The sequence below is a fragment of the Cyprinus carpio genome, chromosome A4 (assembly GCF_018340385.1).
Source record: "Cyprinus carpio isolate SPL01 chromosome A4, ASM1834038v1, whole genome shotgun sequence".
Lineage (NCBI taxonomy): Eukaryota > Metazoa > Chordata > Actinopteri > Cypriniformes > Cyprinidae > Cyprinus > Cyprinus carpio.
The window spans coordinates 10,163,748-10,188,407 of NC_056575.1; the positions used below are offsets into that span (position 1 = coordinate 10,163,748).

General features: G+C 40.3%; 1 protein-coding gene across 1 annotated transcript in view; it reads right to left on the bottom strand.

Moving 5' to 3' along the window:
- The window catches only part of LOC109071948 (plexin-A4-like), a 207,039-nt gene that overhangs the window by 26,671 nt on the left and 155,708 nt on the right, over window positions 1-24,660 (bottom strand). The window contains exons 7-22 of the mRNA XM_042740235.1: window positions 22,257-22,410; window positions 19,572-19,671; window positions 19,347-19,461; window positions 14,049-14,249; window positions 13,558-13,654; window positions 11,641-11,831; window positions 8,215-8,366; window positions 7,373-7,490; window positions 6,201-6,337; window positions 5,521-5,688; window positions 5,178-5,271; window positions 3,460-3,699; window positions 3,225-3,371; window positions 2,619-2,853; window positions 2,289-2,431; window positions 631-899 (exon numbers count right to left, since the gene is read on the bottom strand). Of these exons, the coding sequence (XP_042596169.1) occupies window positions 631-899; window positions 2,289-2,431; window positions 2,619-2,853; window positions 3,225-3,371; window positions 3,460-3,699; window positions 5,178-5,271; window positions 5,521-5,688; window positions 6,201-6,337; window positions 7,373-7,490; window positions 8,215-8,366; window positions 11,641-11,831; window positions 13,558-13,654; window positions 14,049-14,249; window positions 19,347-19,461; window positions 19,572-19,671; window positions 22,257-22,410 (2,561 nt within the window). The remainder of the gene's footprint in view (window positions 1-630; window positions 900-2,288; window positions 2,432-2,618; window positions 2,854-3,224; window positions 3,372-3,459; window positions 3,700-5,177; window positions 5,272-5,520; window positions 5,689-6,200; window positions 6,338-7,372; window positions 7,491-8,214; window positions 8,367-11,640; window positions 11,832-13,557; window positions 13,655-14,048; window positions 14,250-19,346; window positions 19,462-19,571; window positions 19,672-22,256; window positions 22,411-24,660) is intronic.

Here is a 24,660-nt window from a genome sequence, read left to right on the forward strand (position 1 = left end):
CATTATTTTGCTCTGAAAGCACTCTATTTTTTTTTCAGAACAGTAGTTTCAGTTAGCAAAAATATCAGAAGTGTAAGTCAACAAACTTTACATATCAATTGCTAGAACATTAAGAAAAATTAAAGAGACTTTAGAAGTTTTCTATGAGCAGACAGTGGAGAAAAATCAATATGGTATAGTAATAATATTGTCCTCTATGCTGTTAGAATACAGAGATACAAAGGAGCTGATTGCATGGGGAATTGAAGTTCACATGTCTCCCTACATTCAGTATTTTTTTTTAGTGCACTGTTAATTGGATCTCAAACTAATTAATCCTAATTACCATTTAATGATGAGCATGTCAGTGGATTATATATTTGGGGGAGAAAGTGTGCATTTTGATGTCCCCAAATGCAATTAATCCCATTCAGCGTACTGTCCACGTATGAAAGACAATTCACAGAGGTCATCTGTTCTCGTCTATGAAGTTGACTATAATTAGAATCAGGCAGATTGAAATGATCCCAAAATTTAGAACATGTGCTCTGTTGATTACACTCACTTGAGAAGCATTTATAATCAGTAAAATCCAATAGACTGCAGGACTAGATTTTTGAGATAGCTCTTTATGTGCAATGTGTCTAGTACCTTCTGAGTAAGAGTTTGGGATGGTTCTTGCTTTCCAGGTTCTTGTCAATGAGGTCAGACAGCAGGTGTTTGAGCACGTCCGTTGCATACTCTAGTTTACTTTGCAAAACGGTCATGATCAAGGAGGCGACGTTGCCGCGGTCTCGCATGGAGAAGCCTCTCTGAGACTCAAGAGTTCGGATGAAGGACAGCAGGAAAACCTTGTTGTTGATAAGCTGTCCAAACAGTTTTAGGCCCTTCTCCACCTGTTCCTGTCTATAACCTGGCACCTGGAGAAAAAAATGAATAAATAAAAACACAAAACAGGAAGACAGTGGTTACAAACAGATGACATTTCACAACCTGAATGTAATAATTCATCAGCATATTTATTAAATAAATAATCAAAACTGACACCATTTGTTTTAAAACGAGAGATTCTTGGTCTTATTTTGCACAATTTATTAGTGCAAGTTATTTTATTTCAGTTGTTACATTTATTATTATTGTTTGATGAATTAAAATTAAGTCCTACTCTCACTGAATGTCCTGTTTCAATTAGAAATGCATCCAATTAGAGCATATTCCATGTTGACTTTAAGTAGCCTTCCCTTCAGAGCTAACCAACTCATGACAACTATTTCAAATGTTATTTTTGTCATGTTTAAGATGGGTCACTTAAACTTCAGCTTGGTTTTGACTGAAAAGCTTTTTCAACTCTCTAATATGCCCTAATACATCCTCTGCTAGTGTCCAATGAAACACCCACAAGCATTTAAACTAAAGAGAACCAAACACATTAAACAAATAAAAAACAAACATAAAGCCAAACAAACCAGTATACAAGTTAACAGTTTACATCTAATAAAAGCTGCTCACTGGGTTAAGAAGCATTCATTGTGCACTTAGAATACCTGATGAAAAACACTTAACCATGCAGAGACCTCATGACATCATTTGATGTCATTTGCCTCATCAATAATCATTAAACACCTGTCAGAATCTCGAGACGGCTCCTGTCATTAGCTGTGATTTTACAATAAACTTTTCCAGAGAGAGGGGACGTTTATTCCAATTAAGTCTTAACTGATAAAGTTGATTTGGACCAGAGCTCAGCTGGCATAAGCAGGTAAGGTATGGCTCGTATGTTGGCTGAAAAAATGTGTGTGATACAATTAAAACTGTCCATCACAGTCATAGCAGGGCGTAAATAACCCATAGCTCGGTGTACTCTACGTTAGATTTTAATTGTGTTCTCCTCACTCAAGTCAAGTCGCATGTCATTACTGTTATTAACAAAAGACTGATTGTGAATCAGAGAGCAGCTCATTACTTTAAGAAAAAAATGAGCGAGAGAGAAAGAGTATGCATGTAGATTATAATGAGAGGTGCTGCCTTTTGTTTACTGAGAGTGAATACAAACAGCACAGTGACAGCTTTAATTCCCAACAACCCCACTGTGCTGTTAGTCCTTCAGAATCGAAAAACAGAAAGAAAAAAATATCCTTAGCAGCCATTATTGTGACTGCTCCTCACACAGGTACAATGCACAGTAATTACATGCATACATGAATATGCAAATATATGCATGTACATCTCAGAAACTCAGTAAAGGGCCCTTTGGATGCAATTTTGTTATTTCACAAAACATTTTTGCATCAATAAAATTGTCCGGTTACCTCCAGGTCTCTAAGGACAGGGTGCTCTTCGATGCCAGGGAATAAAACTCGCATGGTGTATGTGCGGTAGTCCAAGAATGGAATACCAGCTCCGTCCAGGTCGCTGGTCAACTCATGAATGTCTGTCTGCAGCTCTGCAAATGCTGCGGAAGATGCAAAACATGAAGAACAAATAGGTTGAGATCAATAAACTACATACTATGTGTATGTCTTACAAATGTTGCAGAGTCGGTTTATGAAGTATTCTGAATATTGTTTACTCGATTGTAAAAATTCGGACTAATAATCTGGAGTGACATCACTTTTTTAATCCACCTCCCGACTACTTACCCTCTTTACACTCCAAGGCTACTCTGGACTCCAGGTTGTCCATCTGCATCTGCAGGCGCTTGAGAGTGAGGTCACTCTCACGGGATTTGCGCTTGTAGGCAATGAGGACAATGACGATGAAGAAGATGAGAAGGCCTCCTGCCCCAGCAATGCTAATGACGGCGGTGCTGCTGAGGGGGCTGTCAGAGGTGATGTGGACCACTCCTGGCGAAAACTCGATGCCACCTACACGGGCCTAAAATGGAGCACGTTTTGTGAAGATTTAAATGAAACCAATACTTTGTAGTAGGTAAAATTTGAAGTCTGGCACCTTGTTCAATAACTTGAGCTACCATTCGAAGCAGATCAGAATACATCAAAAGAAAATTATATTTTATTTGATGTCATTGTGTCATAGTAAGGCCAATGAAAATGAAACAGACAGCCACCCGGAGTACCCATTGAAATAAAAAAGTTTTTGTTAGGGTTTTCAGCTCTAATAAGTCTTATTGGGGAGGTATTTTTTATTTCTCTTTCAGCCTCTCAGAAAGTTCAATAACCACAAAGTCCCCAAACCATTAGTTCATGGTGAAAAGTGGATATGAGCCCCAGTATTCATCAACTTACCAGAACCTTATGGCGTCCAGTCAGATTGGGCGATTCGCAGAGCAGTTGAGTTTCTGATACAGTTAAGGTGCAAGGTTTGTCTCCAATCAGAACAGTGTAGTTCAGCTTCCCGTTGCCACCCGGGGCTGGAGGGAGGAAGTTTCTACCCTGCAATTCACATTCATAAAATATAGCAACTGCAATAGACAATCAAATAGACCGACAATGCTGAGATTTAGGTTAATGTTTGATTTACTTTGAGAATGATGGGGGACCCTGGCTTGAGTTCCTGGACCCCAGACACAGTGAGCGGTTCAAACACTGGATTCGGGTAGTACATGAAGTTGGTGTTGTTGAGGGCCAGCACAGACTGCACGTTGTCCAGGATAAAGCCAAACTCATCAGGTCTCTCTGGCACTTCCTTTTGCCTGTTTAGACTGTAGGGAAGCTCTGGGGCCATGCACTGCATAATGGTGGGACTCAGAACCTGACATATCTGGTAGAAGAAAATAAATAATACTGAACGTTCAATAAGTCATTTGCAGTCCATTTGCGATTCAGAATAAAACAGAAACATTTAGATTCAGATTTACAACTATACTGCATTTACATTACAAACAATAATTCAGATTAAGACTGCTTAAATCAGTTATGCCCAGATTAAAAGACCTGGATTTAACTCATTCATATATACATAATTTGTCTCAACAAAGCAGCACTAAATTATTACCACTTTTAAAATGGCCACACTCTGATTGTGCCTGCAGTGCTGGTGACTCACCAACGGATAACTAACTGTGCTTATCTTTGCTTCCCTGAGAGAGATTTGACATTGTCATCTCTCCTTGACTCTCTGTCTGTCTTCATCTCTCTTCCTTCTCTCACATAGGTCACATATACATACTGCAGCTCAATGCGGTTGTCAGGCCATTGAGTACTTAATCTCATTCTGTACACATCATTATTTACAGGAAGTCAGTGTTTCTCAGCCCACTTCTTTACATTTCCTCCTTTTTTCTTCTTAGCAGGTCAGGTTTATTAAATGTAAAGTCATGGCATAGGTTTATTCAAGCCTATATGGTTTCCCAATATGAAATGTATAAATAAAAACCGGACAAGACCCTTGAGTTTTGTGAACCCACACTGCTTTGCAGTTGGCTGTTACAATACCCAGACAGCAGACTCGCCATCAAAAACATCCCTACAGATATCTCCAGTCATTTTAATTGGATTCTTCACAAAGCTGTAGCAGCCAGGCAGTTGAACCTTCACTTCCTCTAACACAAAGACTTCAATAGAAGGTCGTAACAGGTGGAACTGTTCAAGATAAAATAGATTTCAGGTCACCATATTTTTCAGAGCACAAAGTCTGGTCAAACTCTTTTCAGACTAGTTATGAGCGATCGCATTACAAACAAGGGTATGAGAGGTCTTGTGCCCAACAAACAACTTCATTCAAAGACTGCGAAGTAGGGTATGACTTTTTTTCTGCTGTGCTTTGAGGAGCAGTGTGCCAAAGCCTAATCATATCGCAGCCCAGATGCTAAACGCGGCCATGTGTGAGATACGAGCATGAGATAACATTACGCTCTTTTGTCTCTGTTGCCTTTTAATCAGATCTCACTGAGTGCAGCCTCCCATGGCTCTTTGGGTTCATTCTGAAGACGGGGAACATGATACCCTTGTCTATGCATCCACCCTGTGTTACGGCATTCTCCTCTTTCCCGTACAAAGGGAACATTGCTGCTACTGCTGCTGAGACCTGGCACTTTTTCTGTTCTCTGTCTGTTTCTTTGTCTCTCTCTCTTTCCTTATTTCCCTCTTTTATGCAGCTACTCTCCTGGATCCAATGGTGCGCAGCCGACACAGGTGATTGGAGCGGGGGAACGGTCTGCTAATGGTCATTCCAGTTCACTAGCCTCAGGTTAGGTGAAGGCCGAGTGATCGTTTACTGTGGAAAATGTTTGCACTTACGTTGACCGTCTCCAAGTTCTTATACTTGGCTCTGATGAGAGGAGTCTGGATGATGTCCAGGTTTGTCCCGGTCACAGTCACTGGTGTGTTGCCACTTTGAAAACAAGACCATGTTTGTTAACTTTCTTTTTGTGTAGTTCCTTACAATAATCTTTAGATAATATTTTTTAGTCTAAAATCAACAACACACTGACTTTTAACCAATGATATTTAATTTGAACAAATTAAAAATCACATATAGAAATAATATTCTTGATCCTCCTCCCTCATCACAGGTTCTGCGGCAACATTATGGGTGGTTTCCCCAACAGCCCCGTCTTAACTGGCTTTGTAGTACACACACCTGAAAATGCTCCACTCAGGTTCAAGTTTGGTGATAGTGGGGTCCTCCACATACTCAAACTTGAGATCTTTGTGAATGTGGGCTTTATCCACAAACACTGATAAAGACACATTTCCGTAGCCTTGCATGGAGGCGTGAGAACGACATGTTATCCACTGTCCTCCTCTCCTGTTTAATCAAAAAGAAAAAAAAATAGTGTATGAATAGATGTATTTTTGCATTATGCATTTTAAAAAAAATATTTGAAAGCTTAAAACTAAATTAAACTTTCAGTTAAAAAAAAAATTGAAAGAAAAAAATAATTGTCTCTCCTCCTTTGTCATCATTATACTGTAAGTATATTGATACCTGCTTTAGAAATTGGTTAAGTTAATTGATTTTGTATTATTAAAGATTTGGTTTTGTTGATTTTATGTGGCTGTATAGAGTATTCGGCATACTAGACCTAAATTAATCTTCTGCTCGTATAATCAGACACTTTGGTTGTACCTGATGCAAGACTAGAGTGATGGCTATTGATGTTATTGATTAAAGTTCAGAAACTCTCAAGCTCTTAAGATCAGTATTGAATTTCTTTGGGGGCTTGAATCCACCAGAGGCTTTGAATTACCGGCAAACCAACCAAAAAGGATGATGACATCTCAAAGGGCAATGCTCTGTACCTTTCCATTCAACCCTACCTTTGATAGGTGCACTTCTGGTCTTTGAGCATGACTGACACATTGCTGCCCGCGTCCAGGTTGCTGCCAGTGATGTTGACTATGGTGCCCCCAGATACTGGCCCTCGGTTCGGCTTTAAACTCAACAATCTAGGGATCTGTAGAGATCAATGTCAAAAAACCAATGGGAATTATTTACAAGCACACACATCACATGACAGAGGTGAGGCAGCAATCCCTCATGTTTTTCTTTCCTTTGTATCTTTTTCCCAATCTGATTATCACCTCTTTTTCTCAGAACACCAATTGCCCTCTTCACCCAAGAATCACATAATCCAATTACTACATCTGAATGAGACATAAAAGCCATTAATGTTTGCATAAAACTGCTAAACGCTATAAAATGTCTCTATATCGGGAAAAATTACATTGCAGCTCAATTCATTTAGATGGCTGGATCACAATCTGATTTTGGGTGTTGTATCAGCATGTGCGCTGGGAGTAATAGAAGCAAGAGAAAAGTGTAGGATGGATATAAAAATGAGTGTGGCCAGTGTCATGCAAGATTCTATCAAACACAGAATCCTATTGGCTGAAAGACCTTTTTTAAGCCGAAAAATCCTACAAAATTGTTTTAAGTATGTGGTCTCAACCATATAAATATGCTGATGAATATCTTGTATTATATAAATGAAACAATAAATGCTAAACTAACGATTCTTCTCAGTTCTTCTCAGTTGGTAAGCATATTGGCTTAGAATACCCTTATAAACTTCAAGCACACATTTGTTTTATTCAAATAGTAAATCAAGATCCCTATCAAGGGAAATATTAAGTAAATTACATTCTGAAAAATAAGCGCAATAATGCCTGTGCAAAGGGGGAAAAGATTCTGTGGGAGGAAACAATCTTACACAACAGCAGCAGTAAAATACAAGTTTTATGGTTAGCCTCTCTGGGTGCTGACCGAACACTTGGTGGGGTCAAGTGCCCACTGATATGACTAAGTACATCAGCAGGACTACATGGCCAAAGTGTTCACTCTTTATTAGAGAAACAACAGTAAATCCAAGCACTTTAAACCCTGAAGTGGCAAAGACTTGTTATTATACAGATATGATTCAGAACATAGTAGACAGACCAGCAGTTCATTGGGGGTTATTTTACAGCCAGTGATTTGATGAGGTACTCACCACAAAGTAGTAGTACTTAGATGACTTGGCCATGAACTCGGGACGACACTCTCCAATGCACACTTGGATGTTTCCAGCAAACTGGCTTCTTTCCGCTTTTCCCATTTCACACACAATCCTGTAAAACACACACATACGCACTCAGTCGACCAGAACAGTTCCACAATAACAAGCAAACCAATTATGGAACTTTACACAAGAGACTTTAATGTCTGTCTCTGCCATAATAATATAGGCATGAGATAATACACTTTAGGTTAATATAGAGTTAATCTGCCTCCTCGTTCCATGACAGGTATCAAACTTTCTCATGCACCACAATAAGAAGCTCATCACTGCGTCCAAATAATAATAATAAACTTGTGCTGCTGCAATCTGCAGCAGAGAAATTCAGAATAAAAAAAGAGGGTTTTTCAGGTCAGGACAATAATACGAGAGAATTTTTCAAGCTGTCAGCAGGGCTTTCTCAAATGCTTGCCAAATAACACATAATTATCTTTTGCTGTCCTGACCTCAGATTAAAAGTTTCTTTAATGCTTTCTCTGTGTTTACTGCCAATTCATATCAGGCACTTTTAAAAGACACAGGGTTCTTGGCAACATTTATTAGGCCTGTATTATGCTAACTCAGGCTGCATCTGTAAAGAACACATGTTTAGAGACTAAAACAAATCTATTAAGGCAATTCAAGGGAGGTGACATCATTTAGCACAGATAGTCATTAAATCCAGGTTAAAAATGTGCCATTATGAAATGTCAAATCTGGCCTGGTACTATAATAAACTCTGAAAGTGCTATAAATAAAAAGTGTTTTGTAAAGTGTTCCTAAATTTAGACACTTACTGTTCTGCTGGTATATATCCCTCGGGTACTGGTGTACATTCCACATCTGCAACCTTCACATGGTCCTTAATCTCACTGAACTCCAGTCCCAGGTTCTCGCCACGGATAGTCACCAGTGTTCCACCTTCACGCGGCCCTCGAAGTGGGGTGATCTGTAGACAAGTCACCATACAGACATAAGGAAGTGTGATTATTCCCATGAAATAAGAAACAACATGGAGAACTCTCACACCCCCTGGCATCTTCATCATTGGTACGAACCAGTAGGAAGTGGAGAATGACTTAGCGATTCCTTCATGCACCTGCAGGAGTCAGTGATTGTGAGATAGTGTGAGGGGAGGGCGACAGCGAGAAAAGCTGTGAGTGATTTGGTTCAGTGGGATAATTGGGCCGCTCTCTGTCAGAGCAGCAAAGCCTGCGTGCTTATGGTGAATAATGATCAGCCGCACAGCCAGCTGAGCCAGCCGAGTCCTGACTATAGCAAAAACAAAGCCATGCTAATTTATGAACACAGAGTTGGCGTCTGGGAGAAAATATGCCGACACCAGCATGTAAAATCATATGCTGCTAAGATTGGAATATAAACACAGGCGTGCACAAGGATGCTTATTTTCATCTGTGCATGTCAGGCGATCAAACACCTTTTATTCTTTGCTCCTAGGGATGCTAAGCATTACTGATTAGAGCTAACATATCTGTAATGCACTTGCATGGTGCTATCACTTGCATCTTCATGCTTTTGCTGGTGTTATACAATTAACACAAGAAACACTTGGCTGCCGAACCATTAAACCCTTAAAGAAAGGCATTTATGGTGCATTAAAATTTAGCGACTAAAAAGAAATCACACTTAATTTAATTGGCAATTCATGTGCCATAAAACATCTCTTGTGATGTCAAATGTAGACAGAGTTATGTCTGCTCGGTGAAGTTATTATTAAATGCCATAAGCAAGATCCATATAGTCATAACAGACCCAGCTATCCAATCAGAATAAACAATTCTTCTAACTCTGATTCTGATCAGTAGGTTTATAACAGTTTAGATAATAAATAAAATAAAAACCGGTGTACGATTCCTCTGGAAACACTAACTTACTGAAATGTGGCGGAAGGAAAGAAAGAGGAGTAAAGCCTGCATGCAATTCATTCCCACAATGCATTTGTGAATAAATGCACTTGTAAATAACAAAGGTAAGTGTTTAGCTGAAACCACACAAGATGAACAGCTCTTTTATTGATTGACTATCCATCAACACTACAAAAAGAGCCTATCAAACATATTCTGACAGTCTGGACGCACGTGTCTGAGGTCAGGCCTCATAAGTGTATCGACAGCTGGGCTATTAGGCCAAATGTAGGACACTCATTCCTCATCTTAGCAAAACGAGGGACCGTTGGATCCCAAAGGGGAATATAGACATGTTAACATCCCGGCTCTGTCATTATTTTCTACCAGATAATGATCCAACTTTAGGTCCGAGATCTCATTAGCAGCCTGGTGAGAGGTAATTTCCCTTTAACCCATCACATCCACTGATCGTAGCAGAGAGCTTCAAGATTTTCACAGGTTCTTTTTTTTGCTACGGAGTACTGTGGGAATATTGATATCGCAAAGGCTCTAACTGTCTATTTAAATTTGAAACATGCCAGTGTACAATGAACACACCCTGTCTGGACAAAGCATTTTATGGAACATTATAGCATCATAATTTATCTCTCCAGTAATCCAGTTTAATCATAGTCTTCCTCTTCTAAGATACTATCAATGTCTTTACTATGCCCTTAGGGACTTATATCTTTTCGGGACTACTTTGAGTTTTAAGATATTTAAGATTTAAGATTATTTAAAATGAAATAACAGACCCACTTTCATACTTTACTGGAAAGTCATTGTAAAATTGCAACCTTCCGCTGAGAGAACGAAGCAGGGGTGTAAATGAGTATGAACGGAAGAGAGAAACAGAGTCTCTTTTCATTAGGAGCTGGGGAGTTGATTAGATTTGTGACTTTGACAAGCTAATTGATGGTTGTTGCAGAAAAAACACTTAATCACTATCCACTTCAATATCAGCGAAAGATTCTTCATCTACAATGTCACAGTAGTAGTGCATTAGAATACATTAAGACCTGTGAGCCGATCAATTGAAAGAAAGACGATGAGAGTGATAATCAGAGACAGTGAGAGTATTTATGAGGCATGAGGAGAGCTCGGATCTGGAGATGGAATAAAAATAGAGAGCTCAGTCCAAGACTTCCCTTCACAATACCCACAGCTCCGCTTGGCTTACTTCCATTTCAGTCTTTCAGTGTGTTAATTGCCAATTAGAACCTCAGCTATTATCAAACAAAGCACTGAAGTGATTGTTTAACATGGTGGTGACTGTAAGTTTGTAAAAATCTAGGTGCATTTGCAGAATGAACTGGATTTTAGGATATAATTAGTGCTCTAAGTATTAAACTTTACTGCATAAATCACAGTTTATACTACAGACATCAATAATTGTGCAGCTTAGGATAGGCATGCTTTTACTTTTCTAATAGATTTTTACACATGCAATTTTCAAATATATTCAGATGCGACCAAAGTTTTTGAGCAGTGATCTCATTGGCTTACTACAGCTTTTCTACTTCATTCCATACTTTCATTCCAGTAGTTTTTATAATTTTTCTGTGAATGAGCTGTTCCTCGTGCCAACAAATTTCTGAGATTCTTTGATTAACAAGCTTCAGACACAACAACTGTTCGTCATTCAGAGCCTGTGGCATTCAAACAGGTAGTCTTCCCTTTCTGCTATGTTCATCAATCAATTTGATGGGGCACTACAGATGGAGTTGGTGGTGCAGAAGCTTTAATGTTCCTCCTCGTCTCCATCCTTCCACTCTCTTGCTATTCTTCTTCCCTCAGTATTCTGCCCAATATCACACTTCCATCTTATCTCAATGCATCCATCTGTTCCTCCTTTGCCTTTTTTCAGTTTATATCAACTGTTCATCTACACAATGATGGTTATCCATAAAACATGCATGTCAGTGAGTACAACTGAGCTATTTAGTAATATTGTACTTGCGTAACATAATATTTTACTAAGAATGACATAAAGCCAGAAATTTAAGATTTAAATGATAGTATAAACTTAACTCTAAATAAAAGAAATATATCAGCAATTATAGTTCATCTTTTATAAACTTTGCACCTCTAAACCAGTCGTAAATGTACAAGACTCCCAGTGTCATGGGTAGTGACCTATATATACTGTATACAGTGAGACCACATTGAAAATCTTTGATACAAAAAAAAAGTACATAGTGAAGTAAAATCATTTAGATTAAAAAACATTAAATCAGAAAAGAAGTGTTTCCAAAAGTGACTTTTTGACTCTGTGTTACGGTCTATTTTTGTGTGTGGACTGGTGCACAGTGTTACCTTTGTGATTTTGGGGTGCGTGCACTTGCTATTGATGCCATTGTGCTCGAGCCACATGCTCTGCGGGTGAGGACAGTGCTGTTTCAGAGAGCAACGGTTCTCTCCCTTACACCACACACAGCCGAACAGAGGGTCTGCCTTCAGACAGAGTCCACAGCTCTCCCGCCGTGCGTCACACTTGTACAGGTGCACTGGGGATACAGGAAGTGCAAAGGGCAAGTTAGGTAGGGAAACCCATGGGCCATCAATCAAAGCAAAAAACTGATGGAAACTGATGTAATTTGCAGCAATGGCTTGAAGTACTATAGAAATCATATAATCCCTATTCACTTGCTTCATCTCGGCTGTAAAGATAACAGCTCATCTCCTCCTCTCCCTAGTACAGCAATATTATATTTCATCTCCATGGCAACCAAAAAGGCATTTTTAATTGCTATTAGATGCTTGTATGATCTGTCCATCAACTGCTGCCCCCTGAGTGTTTCCCCCTTAGCAGGAGGGAGAAATCTCACACACTTTACTTCCCCTCTTAAATTAGTCTAACCTTCACACAGACACACACACAGCGCTTTAAAAACACTCACACAAATTCAAACTGCTCACTGATTTGGATTAAAGCAATGGCATGTCCAAATCCCATTTCATATAAATGAAAATGTTCTTCTAGTCTTGACATTGAGCATACATGTTTAAAAATCTCTGAAGGCTCAAACTGCCTCTGCAATTAGTCTGAATATTCTTTTAATGGCCAGAGGATCTCTTTGAAGTGAAAAAAAAAAAAAAAATGTCTTAGTATTTTTGTCTTGCTTTCCAATTCAACTATCTAAACATCCAGTTGATGAAAATCACCTAAGATGCAAAACTGCATAACATATTAAGATGTGATACCATGGATTAATTACTGTACATTTTTATTACCCCACTGGAAAATTGGTTTAAGCAAAAATCTAACCAAAAAAATATTATATAATAGTACTAAATATATTGTTTACATAAATTTGAATATTACAATATAGAGTATAATATCAAATTATGATGAGATAAAATATTGATTAGTGTTAAAATAATCTTAAAAGTTCTAGACTCTTTAACTGGCCAATGAATCAGCTTTAATTTGCCAAGGACTGTCCAAGACGCCTCCTCACTGACAGGTAAAGCAACCGATCACAGTTAGTTTTGTTTAGCTTCATGTTTAGGGGTGTGAAAATGTAAAGCTGAGATAACAGATCGGCGTGCAACAAATAAATCATTCATTCGAGAACGTTGTCTTCAGTGGTCAAGAATCTATGCCATGAACTTCACATACATTTGAAAAACTAGCGTTCAGTTAAACCAATCAGTGGTTTGACCAATGAAGACTTTGAAACTCCCAAAGGATTTCCCATTTTGTGTGATTTATGCATCAGACATTCAACCAACAGTCCGTGGGTGTGATGTCTGAGACTGATACTAGGGTGAAAATTATTCAGGGTTTCATACTGGATTTCAGCTTGTACTGGGTTGAGTTTAAATTCATTATATTTAGTTGTAATTATAATATATCTCTCTTCCTCTCTGTAGAAGGTGTTTGTTGGCCAAACAACAGCTGACTCTAGGTCTCTGACTGGCTGTCTAACAGGTGGGTACACACACAGGTCAATTTTAAAGACTATGGTAGATCTAATTGCTACAAAATGTCTCTGACCTTCTATGTGGTGCAAAGATATACACACAGGAAGAAGATGAGAGGTGTGAACACGAGATATTGTGATATATTTAGATAAATAGAAGGTAGGTAGGATGAGGAAGAAGTTAAGTAAAAACAGAGGCTATCAGCAGTCAACTCCACCAGGATGTCAGGGGATAGATGCTGCAAGTCTGTTGCTATGGAGACTGAATCCAGGGGTACTAGCAGGGCTGCTGGATCAGAGGCCTCACCTTTGTTTTGGGCCGGGTTGTCAATGCTGAAGTCTCCGTTCCAGATGACCGTCAGATCCACAGGGAGGCTACTCATCTCCATCCCATCATACGAGTACTGTAGCCATGGGAACAGAGTCAGACAGAGAGAGAGAGAGAGAGGTAGAGAGAGAGAGACATTTTTAAGAGCAATTTTATCATTCCTGGCAGGTTCATCCTTGGGTAAGTCATCACACCACACAATGGAGAGGACTCCAAAATCCCTACACTACTGATGTTGGGAGAACAAGCAAACATGCACTAAATATTCAGGACAGAACGCACTTGTGACTAAAATAACTGCTCTCACACAACTGCTCTCTCCAAACAACTGCTCACTTTTATCACGTCTAAGGCTTTGTGTGTTGCTTAAAATTCTGCACCTTGTTTCTGAGAGCACCCTTGTGTCCACAGACAAATTTGCTGAAACGTTTACTGAACACAATCACACACATACACAAACACAGTCTTACCGATGTGTTCTGGCACTGTACACTGGAGCTGTTGAAGCGGAGGGCGGGAACTCTCTGCTCCACGCCCTGTATAGTGAGTAAACACTCGTACCCACGCTGGCCCGACTGTGGCTGGGGCAGGTTCTTGGCCCGAAGGGTGATGGGTTTCACTATGTTCACTGGAACCAGGATACGATCCGCTGGAAGAAGCTGAGGACATTCCTGCAGGACAACAAACAACAAACTGCAAAGTCAAAAACAAAAACTCCCAGTCAGAAACTCCCTGGTGTTTCTCCTCAGAGTGTTTCCTTCAGGTTAGGCCTTAGTTGAGACCAACAAAACCTCAAAATGGGCATGGACCTGTTCTTAGCATCAAAATCCATCTCGACAGCTCCTTATATTGAAAGGATGGCTGGGCTGATAACGATGGTCTGAAGCTCATTAGCATGGCTGAATTGCTCTGGGGCAGAGTTTTAAAAAAGCCATTATAGATAATTTGAGAAGCTATCTACAAAAAGAATAAAAGTGAGTACCGTTAATTCAAGCAGACAAAAAGATGTAATTTTACAGGGAGAAAGAGAATAAAGAACTTTACAGTGTATTTTTTCTCCATGTCCCTGACTACAATCTATAAGACAGATGTAACATTGTCTTTTGGATACTACGAAAGAAACCAGTGAGGTGGCGCAAAGTGGTATTTATGCAGTGCAGGGCATTCAAAGTGCTCAGGCGGCTATTGTAATATGAATACAAACTGAGGTGCTATCTGGACCAAAGCGGCTATGGAATGCAGACTGAATACTGAGTGTGAATTTAAAGATGTGCTGCTGTAATATTTTGTATGGGCATGAGGTTGAGCCATAAACCGGATCCTACCGGATATTTACAGTACAGGAGATACTTAGTGTCTCACTTCAAAACACATGAATGCACACCATTCGCAAGCACACCAATGCTGGTAAGCATAAACACTTATCTTAACATGCCAAATAAACAAATACACCACCCACATGCATAATTGCAGCCTTAAATAAAGCAGCATAGACAGTAAAACACACACCCCACTCACACTCTGACCCTCATATCTCCACCCACACAGGTCCAGATATTAAAGTCATCAGTAAATGCAGGGCGTAAAACGCAGGCTAATTCCGCTGAGGATAGCCCTACACTGACCTGAATTTCAGCCAACATTCAAGTCGCTAAATCCCCATTTAGAGCCCCCTCACCTTCATAATACCTACCCAGCCCTGTGGTCTACAAGCGCCTCTCTAAGTCCTTCCACAGACCACCCTCCTAGGATTTATCTCCCCATTATCCTGATATAATGTGGACATGTTTATTGGCAGTGGTCTAAGTCATAAATAAGGCACGACAAGGGAAAACCACACTCTAAAACACCAATATCTCCGTCCATTCACGCCCAAGTCTCTCCGGCATGCACTTTCTTCTTTGAGGAAGGTGTCTGGTCGGTCACCCCCCACCCACCTCTCCACGCCTCTTATTGACGGATGAGCAGGGCTCCACTGGCAGGTTTATGTGGTGGGAGATTGACTCTAAGCATAACAACAGTATAATTGAAGGCTGGGAGGCTCTAATATGGAGTCTTCAGAGACACTGAAGACTTTGGCCAGGTTTACAAGAAGGCAGAGAAGAAAGGACAGAGATAGACACAATGAGAGAGAGAGAAAGTGGGACGGGAACAAACAAAACAGTCTATTAATCATTTCGAAACCTATGGCAGTTCCCATTTCAGCCTCAGTATATGATTTCGCATAAGAATGTCACCAAAAACTTTGAAGGACACAATGGCAGACAAATCACCCTGTCAGCATCAAACTAGCTCTTGTGGTCTTGCTGCTTTAAACATAATTGAAGCAGATCAAAAAAGTGGCAACACTTCCTGTCTTGAGCTCAGAAAGAGAGTCAATGTCCGTTAAGTCCAGAAAGAGAATGATTCTTGTAGCCTCAAGCCAGATACAACTGAAGAGTCTTACTGGAAGAGACGTTAATAAAAAAATGCAGAGACGGTAATTCAACATGCATTCATGAGACAAATGACTCCATACTGCGGTTTCCATCCTTGTCTGTGACGTGTGTCAAATCTGACAAGACATGCCCGAGGCGGCTCATTTGAGGTGGGAAAACAAAGCAGGGTTTGATTAAAAAAAAAGGGAAATTATTTTTAAGAATAGGCATTTTACAGATAAAAGAGGCTCTTGAGAGTGTGTTTACAGTCTTGGTCTGAGCAAGAGAGGCCTGAGGGTGAGCTGAAGTATAATGATGTGTTTGTCAAAGGAATGTGGAGTGAGGCAGAGAGCAATTGGTCTCCCGATTGTTTACTACTGGAGTGGGGGGTGCATTCAATTCACTGCAGCTGAATCTCCAACATCTCAGAACAGGACTTATATAATTAGACACTGCAGAAAGAGATACTGTAGGTGGGGGAAAAGAATGAAGTTCAGTGCGTGCGCTTCTGTTAGAGATGCACTGAGACAAAGATAATCATTGAGTGCGAGCAGGGAGGAAGACGCCCTGGCACAGAGAACAGAGGATAGCGAGCTGGCACGGAGTGATAGATCCATAATTAGAACTGTTTGAGTATGTATGCATAATGGCAGCGTTCAGTCGGGTAGAAGATGAAACGCCTAATTCTCTCCACAGCTCTTGCGGTGTTAGCTGCATGATTACCGAGGTTTCCCTTCACTCCTTTCCGCTTTAGCGTGCCTCCCTACCGCCACGGGCAAAAACTCTCCCCTCCCAATCCTTGCCACATTTTACTTCCTGCAGCTTCACACATGCTCTTATGTTCTCTCACCTCTGACACTTCCCCTCCTTTTCATCTGTTTGTTTTCACTCTCGCTCCCCTCCCGAGCTGATCTTTTCTTGTCCTCCACCTTGATCTAAATGATTTTTACCTCAAAGTTTCTCCCTGAGGGCCACAGGCCATCTCATGGTTCTGAATTCAGACCCAAATCCTCCTACTCACAATCTGCAGCTCAGCTGCACAAAGCTGCCAATTTTGCCTGTCAATTAACATCTTAAGATGGTTGAGAGTTCACTGGATCGATCAGTTCCTGTTTCCCACAACTCTTTTCTTTCTTTCTCTCATCCACCTCCATATTGTTCCAAAATTGAGTCAGCTGCCTTGCTTTCTACTGTCTACACAGGCAGCTTGTAACAGTCATGGAACCTCAAGTGACTGACTTGGAATGCTTTACATGGGTGGCAAGTCATGTGTCACACAAATAGTTCTCACACCAAGCGCATTGAAGACACCTCTTACAATAGATTACACTATATGCAGTGTAAAAAGAAAAAATGTGGTATTGTAAGAGGCAATAATATTTTGGATATTTTTGCATAAAATAGTCTGTTTAAATCATTAAAAAAAAAAAAAAATTGCCTTCTACTTCAGAAAAATTAAAATTGTACTTATTACTTTAATGCTGTTTTTTCTCTCTCTATCTCTCTTTTTTTCCAAAACAAAATTCAGCATATTAAATCATAAGCCTTCAGATCAAAAGGTTAATAAGTTCATATAAATTGGTTAAGCTTTGGACTGTTAGTGTTTCTATTATTCAAAATCACACCACAATTTCACATTACCCATCGGTAAGGCATGCTGTAAACAGGCACTTTGCAATTCCTAAAAGGATGTACAAAGCCAAGCCATAACAGAAGTTGTTTGATAAAATGCAGTGGATGTTTGGGTCAGACCGGTGTGCGTTTAGTCATGCAGCATTACGCCAGTGGCCACGAGTGAGACATATGGGACCATCACAGTCAGCAACTGACACGATTCAGCACTATCCTTAGTATACACACTCTAGCCAGTGAGGAAATCAAAACCTGTACAGGAAAGTTAGATTAGCTGTGCTATGATGGAAAAACAATTTTTACTAAAAATCTCGGGACTGAACAAACAGAACCAATCATTACAACTTCTCTTGCTGTTGTTGTTAAACAAAAAACAAGTGTCACACAAACTGAAATATGATAATGAAAGCTTAAGAAGACCCATCGTATATTTAAATGTGAGAAACTGTGAATGGCATACAAACTGTTGTTAAATCTGGCCAGAGTCGACATTCTGATGCTGTAGCAAGTTTTGTTTGTGAATGTGGACTGTTTTCCTGTGCTCATGGGTGCATACTGAAACAAGCTCTGACTACAGGGGGGCTTCTCTTTTCCTAAAACCATTGAAAGACAAATCTGGATTATTCAGATCACTCTCAGCAATCCCTTAATTGGTATAAAACACAGAAATTCATCTGTGGAAGGTCAATGTAAAAGGTCATCTCATTTCTCCATGTTGAAAGTTGACTCGTCAGCATGTGCTCGGAGGATTTGCACAGTAAACATCACCGTCATTAATTCTAAGCCACCCGGAGTTTGGAAGGGGATCTGAGACCTCCAGTATGAGGGGTTAATGAAATCCAAATTAAACTCATTAACCGGACAAAACACCTGCCTTAAAACTGAAATCAAACAAAAACATCCAGTGGAAATGTCATTAAAATTTGCTAATATTCAGTCGCTGCTTTGTGTACAAGTCGCTCGACACACAATAGGGAATCCTAATATTAAACTGGTCAATATTGACAGCGTGTCCATTTGATAATTGGAACGTTAAATGCTGGCAGCCTAAGAAACGCTCTGTTAACAGATGTTAATGAATGCTAAATGATGAGGCTACACATTTGTGTGGCTAAAATACATAGCCTCGGGGGCCAGGTGTCCTCATAATTCATTATGCATTTCAAAGCTAAGCACACAAGCATGATGTACATGATCGTGTCTTCATGGGAGCTGCCGATTTCTCTTCAGTTGCATGATGCAAATGAAATAAAACATAGTGATCCGAACCTTGTAGACCATCAGGGAGGGATTAAAGGGCGTTTCAGTGATACAAACTCAACGGCAACCCTCCTTGGCATCTCAGAGAGTGAGCTAGGAAAGTGTTTGGCTCTGGCAAAGAGCACAGAGCCCCAACAGCAGCTTTTAATTTATCTGATGGGCCTGCGGTGGCCTCGAGGCATGCAAGTAGTGCCAATATTATTGATCATTTACATGGAATAAGATGTTAATGGGAATCCAGACAGACATTTTTTAAAGACTTAATGAGAATTAAGTTAAATTCAAAGCCATCAGATGTGTATGAAGCGGCTCAATGTGAGGGGGTGATCCTGGGTAACTTCTCACAATCAGGACGTGACCTGAACTGTAACCCTGCACCAATCAAATCACTTAAGTTCAATTGAGAATGATGAGGGCCAATTAAAAAAACAGATCTGTGGCCAATCACAAGCAACTCACCTCTGGCTGTTTGACACGACCCTCCTGGAAAGAGCAGCTGCTTGGATCATGGGTGCACGTGTGACGATATTTGCACCAGTGGCACTGGTATGGGCTTCCAACACAGGATAGACACCTGGGACAGGGAAAGGGTGTGGATTAATGCAGTTAGTTTAAGTGTTTGTAAAAAATAGATAGAATGTTACACAACTGCACTATGTCACTGTAAATACAAAAGATACGTACGACTTGTGAACACTGCAGTTGTAGAAGACAAAACTAGTGTTGGCAAAAGCTAGTCCCGTCTCCTTTGATTTGAGGTAGAGCTGGACAATCTGATGGTCACCTACGAGGCAGGGGGGAAACATTAAGAGTGTAACAGTTGCTAGTGTGCTCCTAACAGAAGTATCAGTCTAAGGCCCAATGAGCTGCCTACAGAAACCACAGGTTGTTCCAAAATGAGGGCGACAATGAACTTCAACAAGGTCACACGGTTTACTCAATTTTTGTCTCAAAGAAAAAACAAAGTCTCAAAGTTTACAGTATATTTCAAGGCAGTTAACTTATATTATGATGAATGGGAGAAAGTGCACCGAGCACCATGGCAGAATATGTCCTGTCTATCAAATAAAATAGGCAATTACCAATTGGTAAAGTCATTGCAACACTCCAGCAGCTTAGAAGCTCTGGTTCCCATAGAAACAGTGCTGAGATGCGCACTTGGTACTGTACATGCGCATTGACTGGACAAACCTAATATATACTTTTTTTTTTACTTCTTGAGCAAAACATGTCAGATATTGTTGCTGATCTGAAATATTTAAATGTGAGTTTGGCAAGCAGTTTTTGAGATTTTGATATTTCACCATTCACTGACTTTCCTTTAAAGGGACTTTGAGTCTACTGTGTATTTTAGTGCTTAGAGTTACATACTGTTAGCATACCAAACACACTCTATCAAACTGTATATAGCAAATTGGCAGTTGCCTTTTATACATCAATGACACCAAGCTAAGTGTCTTAATAGCAAGCAGGTTATATAGTGTGTGGATTAAGGTGACGGCTCCCCTCTGCCAAAAATGATCCAAAACCCTTCCCATAAATACATTCTTGAAGAAGAGGAGGAGAGAGACAGAGAGCGAAATAAAGAAACCTGTATGAGTAAATGGAAATGTGGCACAAAAGTGCCCATCTTCAGCGTGTTTTTGTCTGAGCTAATGAAGAACCTCATGTTTAATTCAACATGCTGGACACGATATCTCCCCTCTCAAAGGAAGATCATAATTTTTCACCCTATCTTTTCCTGTCTCTTTTTCTCACTTACTTTTCTTCAGCCTCTTGTTCTCCTAACACACTCCCCTTCCCTGTCATGCCGTGTTTCTTCAACAAAGATCGAATCATTCATCAATCACTGGAAAGTGTGCCTGACAATGAATCTGTCCCAATTAGTTCACCTAAATGATACCTTGATGGCTGTTATCACCAGTTTGTGTGTGTGTGTGTGTGTGCGCGCAAGCCCCCCGCCACCCGCTGAAGAGTGTGTCTGCCTTTAATGAGTCACTCAGGACACACACTGTTACCATGACAGTAAGAAACAGAAGGAAAGTGAGGAATAAGGGAGACAGAGCAAATAAATGACCTATAACTACAGGGGTATGTGTATGTGTCCATACAGAATCCATTAAAAACACATCTTGATTCACAACTTTAACATTTTTTAGGATGTATCCTACTATTTGGGGTTAAACACACTGTATGTGTATGAGAGTGATGGTGTATGTATCCAGTAATGTGTGAGTGTATAAGTGTGCACCCTCAGGTGTGTAATAGTGTACTTATCCAGTGGCGTAGGAGTGTGTGTTTGCACTGCGGCATTTCAGAGCTCCAGGCCCTTGCAGATTGGGCCGACCTGTAATTTCATGGTGGCCTGACTAGCCTCACATCTCCAATGAGACTTGCATGCATCATTATTCACACACATCACACCCCTGCGCGCCACTCTTTCTACCTCACATCCAGTCTGCTGTGCCACTTACTAAGGTAATTTGCGAGTGTTTCTAAACCAGGCGCTCTGAAAGAACATTGTTGCTTCTATTCCGCCAAGTATTTTGTTGTGTTTTACAATCTTTTTTTCTTCTCTTTTCTACATGCAGAGGAGTATTCCCCCATTTCTGCTGGAGTGCACGTCTTCATTATCTTTACGTTGAGACGTTTTCATATTATGAAAAATTACCAGCCACTAGACAGCTGCCCAGATGTGTGCTTGCTTTAATTACGTCGGGGTAACCAAGCACGTCGTCGAGAAAACAGAGGCGTAAGAACGTCAGCAATGAGAGTGCGGAAGAGGATGGCGAAATGTTCTCTCTTGAAAAATCTTTTCTCTCTTATCTGCTGGAGTGAATGCTGTCAAAACCATTTTCATCCGAGCAGATGGATTGAAGAGTGTCATCAGTTCAGGAGATCCAATCCAATCCCTTTACTTGAAAAATCTCTCAAACCTCAGTGCCAATGGAGCCTCAGAATGAAAGAGTGAAATGGAGAGAGACAGACGAGCACTCAGGAGACAGAATGCCAAAACTGCCTCCCTCTTGACGACCTTTATTCACTCAATTACAAAACACGTCCTGCGGCAAAAGTCAACAGCTGCAGGCAAGATAATGAGGATGTAAACTTCCATCTCTGCTCAGGTGTTTATTCCTATCACACTCTTTTCTCTTTCTTAGACTGTCTTCCCTCCTTCTCTCTGATTTAAATCCAGCTTCTCTGGAGTCTGGAGCAGATCTCTTGATCCAGCATCTCATATTATAAAGCTATCATATTCTCAATTTTAGTCTCAGTCTGGTTCATATTGCCTCAACAAATGCCAATATTCAGTAATTTTGCCCAATTTCCCCTTGTATTTGATTGGTAAGTGACAGCACAACTTCACACCTTGTTCAACGATGATGCGTGGGACTTCCTTCTCCGCAGGAGAGCTGCAGGTAATGCGGTTCCCCTCGACCAGACCGTCCATCTCTGCCAGGTCCTCAAAGGTGCAGTTGACCCCTGCAGAAAGTTCTGGCACATTATGTGCCTCCAGCACTAGCTGTCAATTAAAAAGAAAAGACAAGTTGAAGTTATTCAGGGAGAAAATAGAAGGCAATAATGGACAGGACAAACTTTGGTGTGTGTCACAAACTGACACACCATCTTTGTGCACAGAATAAACGAATTTTTGCTGCCGCTGCCCTTAAAACTGCCATAATGTGGATATTTTCTCATGTCCGTGATTTGAAATGCTCTTGAGAGAGAAGGAAATCTGCAGACTCCACACATGGGAAATCTCAATCCAGCTGCAGATATCAAGACATCCCAGAAAACACACGCAGCTGTTTCATAAATATCCCAGATGACACGTGGCCAACCACACAGCGAAATCAGGCCATTGAACCAGTGGCCACATATCTCCTAAATTTCCTGGAGGAAAATGTCCAGAGACATCAAGACACTTCAGTCAGCCATCAGTCAGCCTGTACTGACTCTAATGTGTTCCACTGAACACAAGTGGGTGGGAAATTGAGAGAGAGAAGGAGAGAATGAGAAAGAGAGAGGGCTATGGGGTGAGAGTTTTCATTCTCTTTTTTCTTTATGACTCTCATCTGGAGAGCTGCTGTTTGCTCTCTCTCTCCTTGTGTCCTCACCATCTCTGTTACCCACAATGCCCTCTGGCTCCCAGCCTTTGAATGAATTTCAAGCCCTGCTCTGAAGCACATGTGTTGTCTGACACCAGAGTCAGATGAAGTGAGAAACAGAAGGGGAAGATGGCAAAGAGAAGAATGAGAAAGAGCAACTGTCATGAGACTGAAAGAAATGCACCCTTTAAAACCTCCCATTACATTAGCATTGTTTATTATCCACAGACAACTATGCATTTAGTATATAATACAAAAGTTGCACCACCAGTAGTCATTATCATCTTCCAGTTTCTATTTTTATTGTCAGTAAAACATGAATGCAGTAAAATATACTTTTAAATACACAATCATTTATATTAATACTTTTTGTAACTTCTAAATTACAACATCTTTTGCTCTCATAATGACACTTTGCACATTGCATTTTTGTGATCTGATCTCTCAATATAATGAGCAGCAAATCAATCCACCACATTTCTTTTTGAATCTTTTATTTTTCTCCCCAATGCTTACATCTCTCTCCATGTGTATTGTCTTTAAGATACTATTTTCTCCAATTCTAAACCTTCTTAATATCATCTACCCTGGGTAGGTTTCTAAAGCAGGGAAACAATCTGAATGATGTCAAACAGAGCACACAAATAAGGAGATCTCAGGAAGAGAGAATACTGAAGTCTTTTATAGTAAGAAAGACAACAAATATGCCCCGTTTTAAAATGCCCACAGTGGCTCTCCCTGTCAGTTTGACTCTGTTGGGTGTCCATTTGGGAAATCATGCAGTAATGTTCTGTGAGGGCATCATGGGAAGCGAAGTGGATGAAATCGGAATATCCACACTAATAGGAAGCCACAGCCTTGCATGAAGTGGCCCTGCAACTAGCATTACATCAGTGATACGGCCTGAAACACCCTCAACAGAACGGCTGACCGGGGCTGTTTTTAGATTGCAGTATAATCAAAAGGCCGGGACATGTAGCAGACACTTTTTTCCCATCTCGCCCCCTCCCTCGCTGTTTTTTTGCTTTCCCATTAAAGTTCAGGATGCACCGGTGGATGGTGGCGCCACTCTGGGATTTAATTTATTTTTCCTTTTAGAGAGGGATGCAGAGAGAATTTCTTCAATTACATTTCAAGCTGTGGCGAACAAACCCTTGCTGGCCACGATAAATATGAAAATCATCCCACTCGGGAAACAAACATAAAAAGGCCTCTTGCAGCAGAGGGTACGACATGAGGAATATGGTGTCTTTGATTACCTCCTGCCTGAACAGAAGAATGCATCAAGAGGGCAGACTCTCATAGACTTTAGATGCTGATGCAGATTTCTAATTACGCTTCAGGATTTGTGAGTGGAGGGAAACAGAGATGTCGATGTACCCCCAGAGACCCCGAGATCTATGAGACTCTACCTATTGTACCCCTTGTTGTACTTTAAAAATCACATGGATAAAATCAATCTACATATAAATGAATTCTGAGAGCACCTATAGTGTCAAATCCAGTCATGATTGATGTTTTCCGTAAACAACTAGTTTAAAAGTGTAATCCTTCTTCAGAATAATGCTAAAGCTGTGCTAAACTCTGCTTATCAGAGCCTCTGTATTATCTAAAAAGAAACTATTAAAAGAAACTTCTTTGGTAAATGCACTTAGTAATTTGAA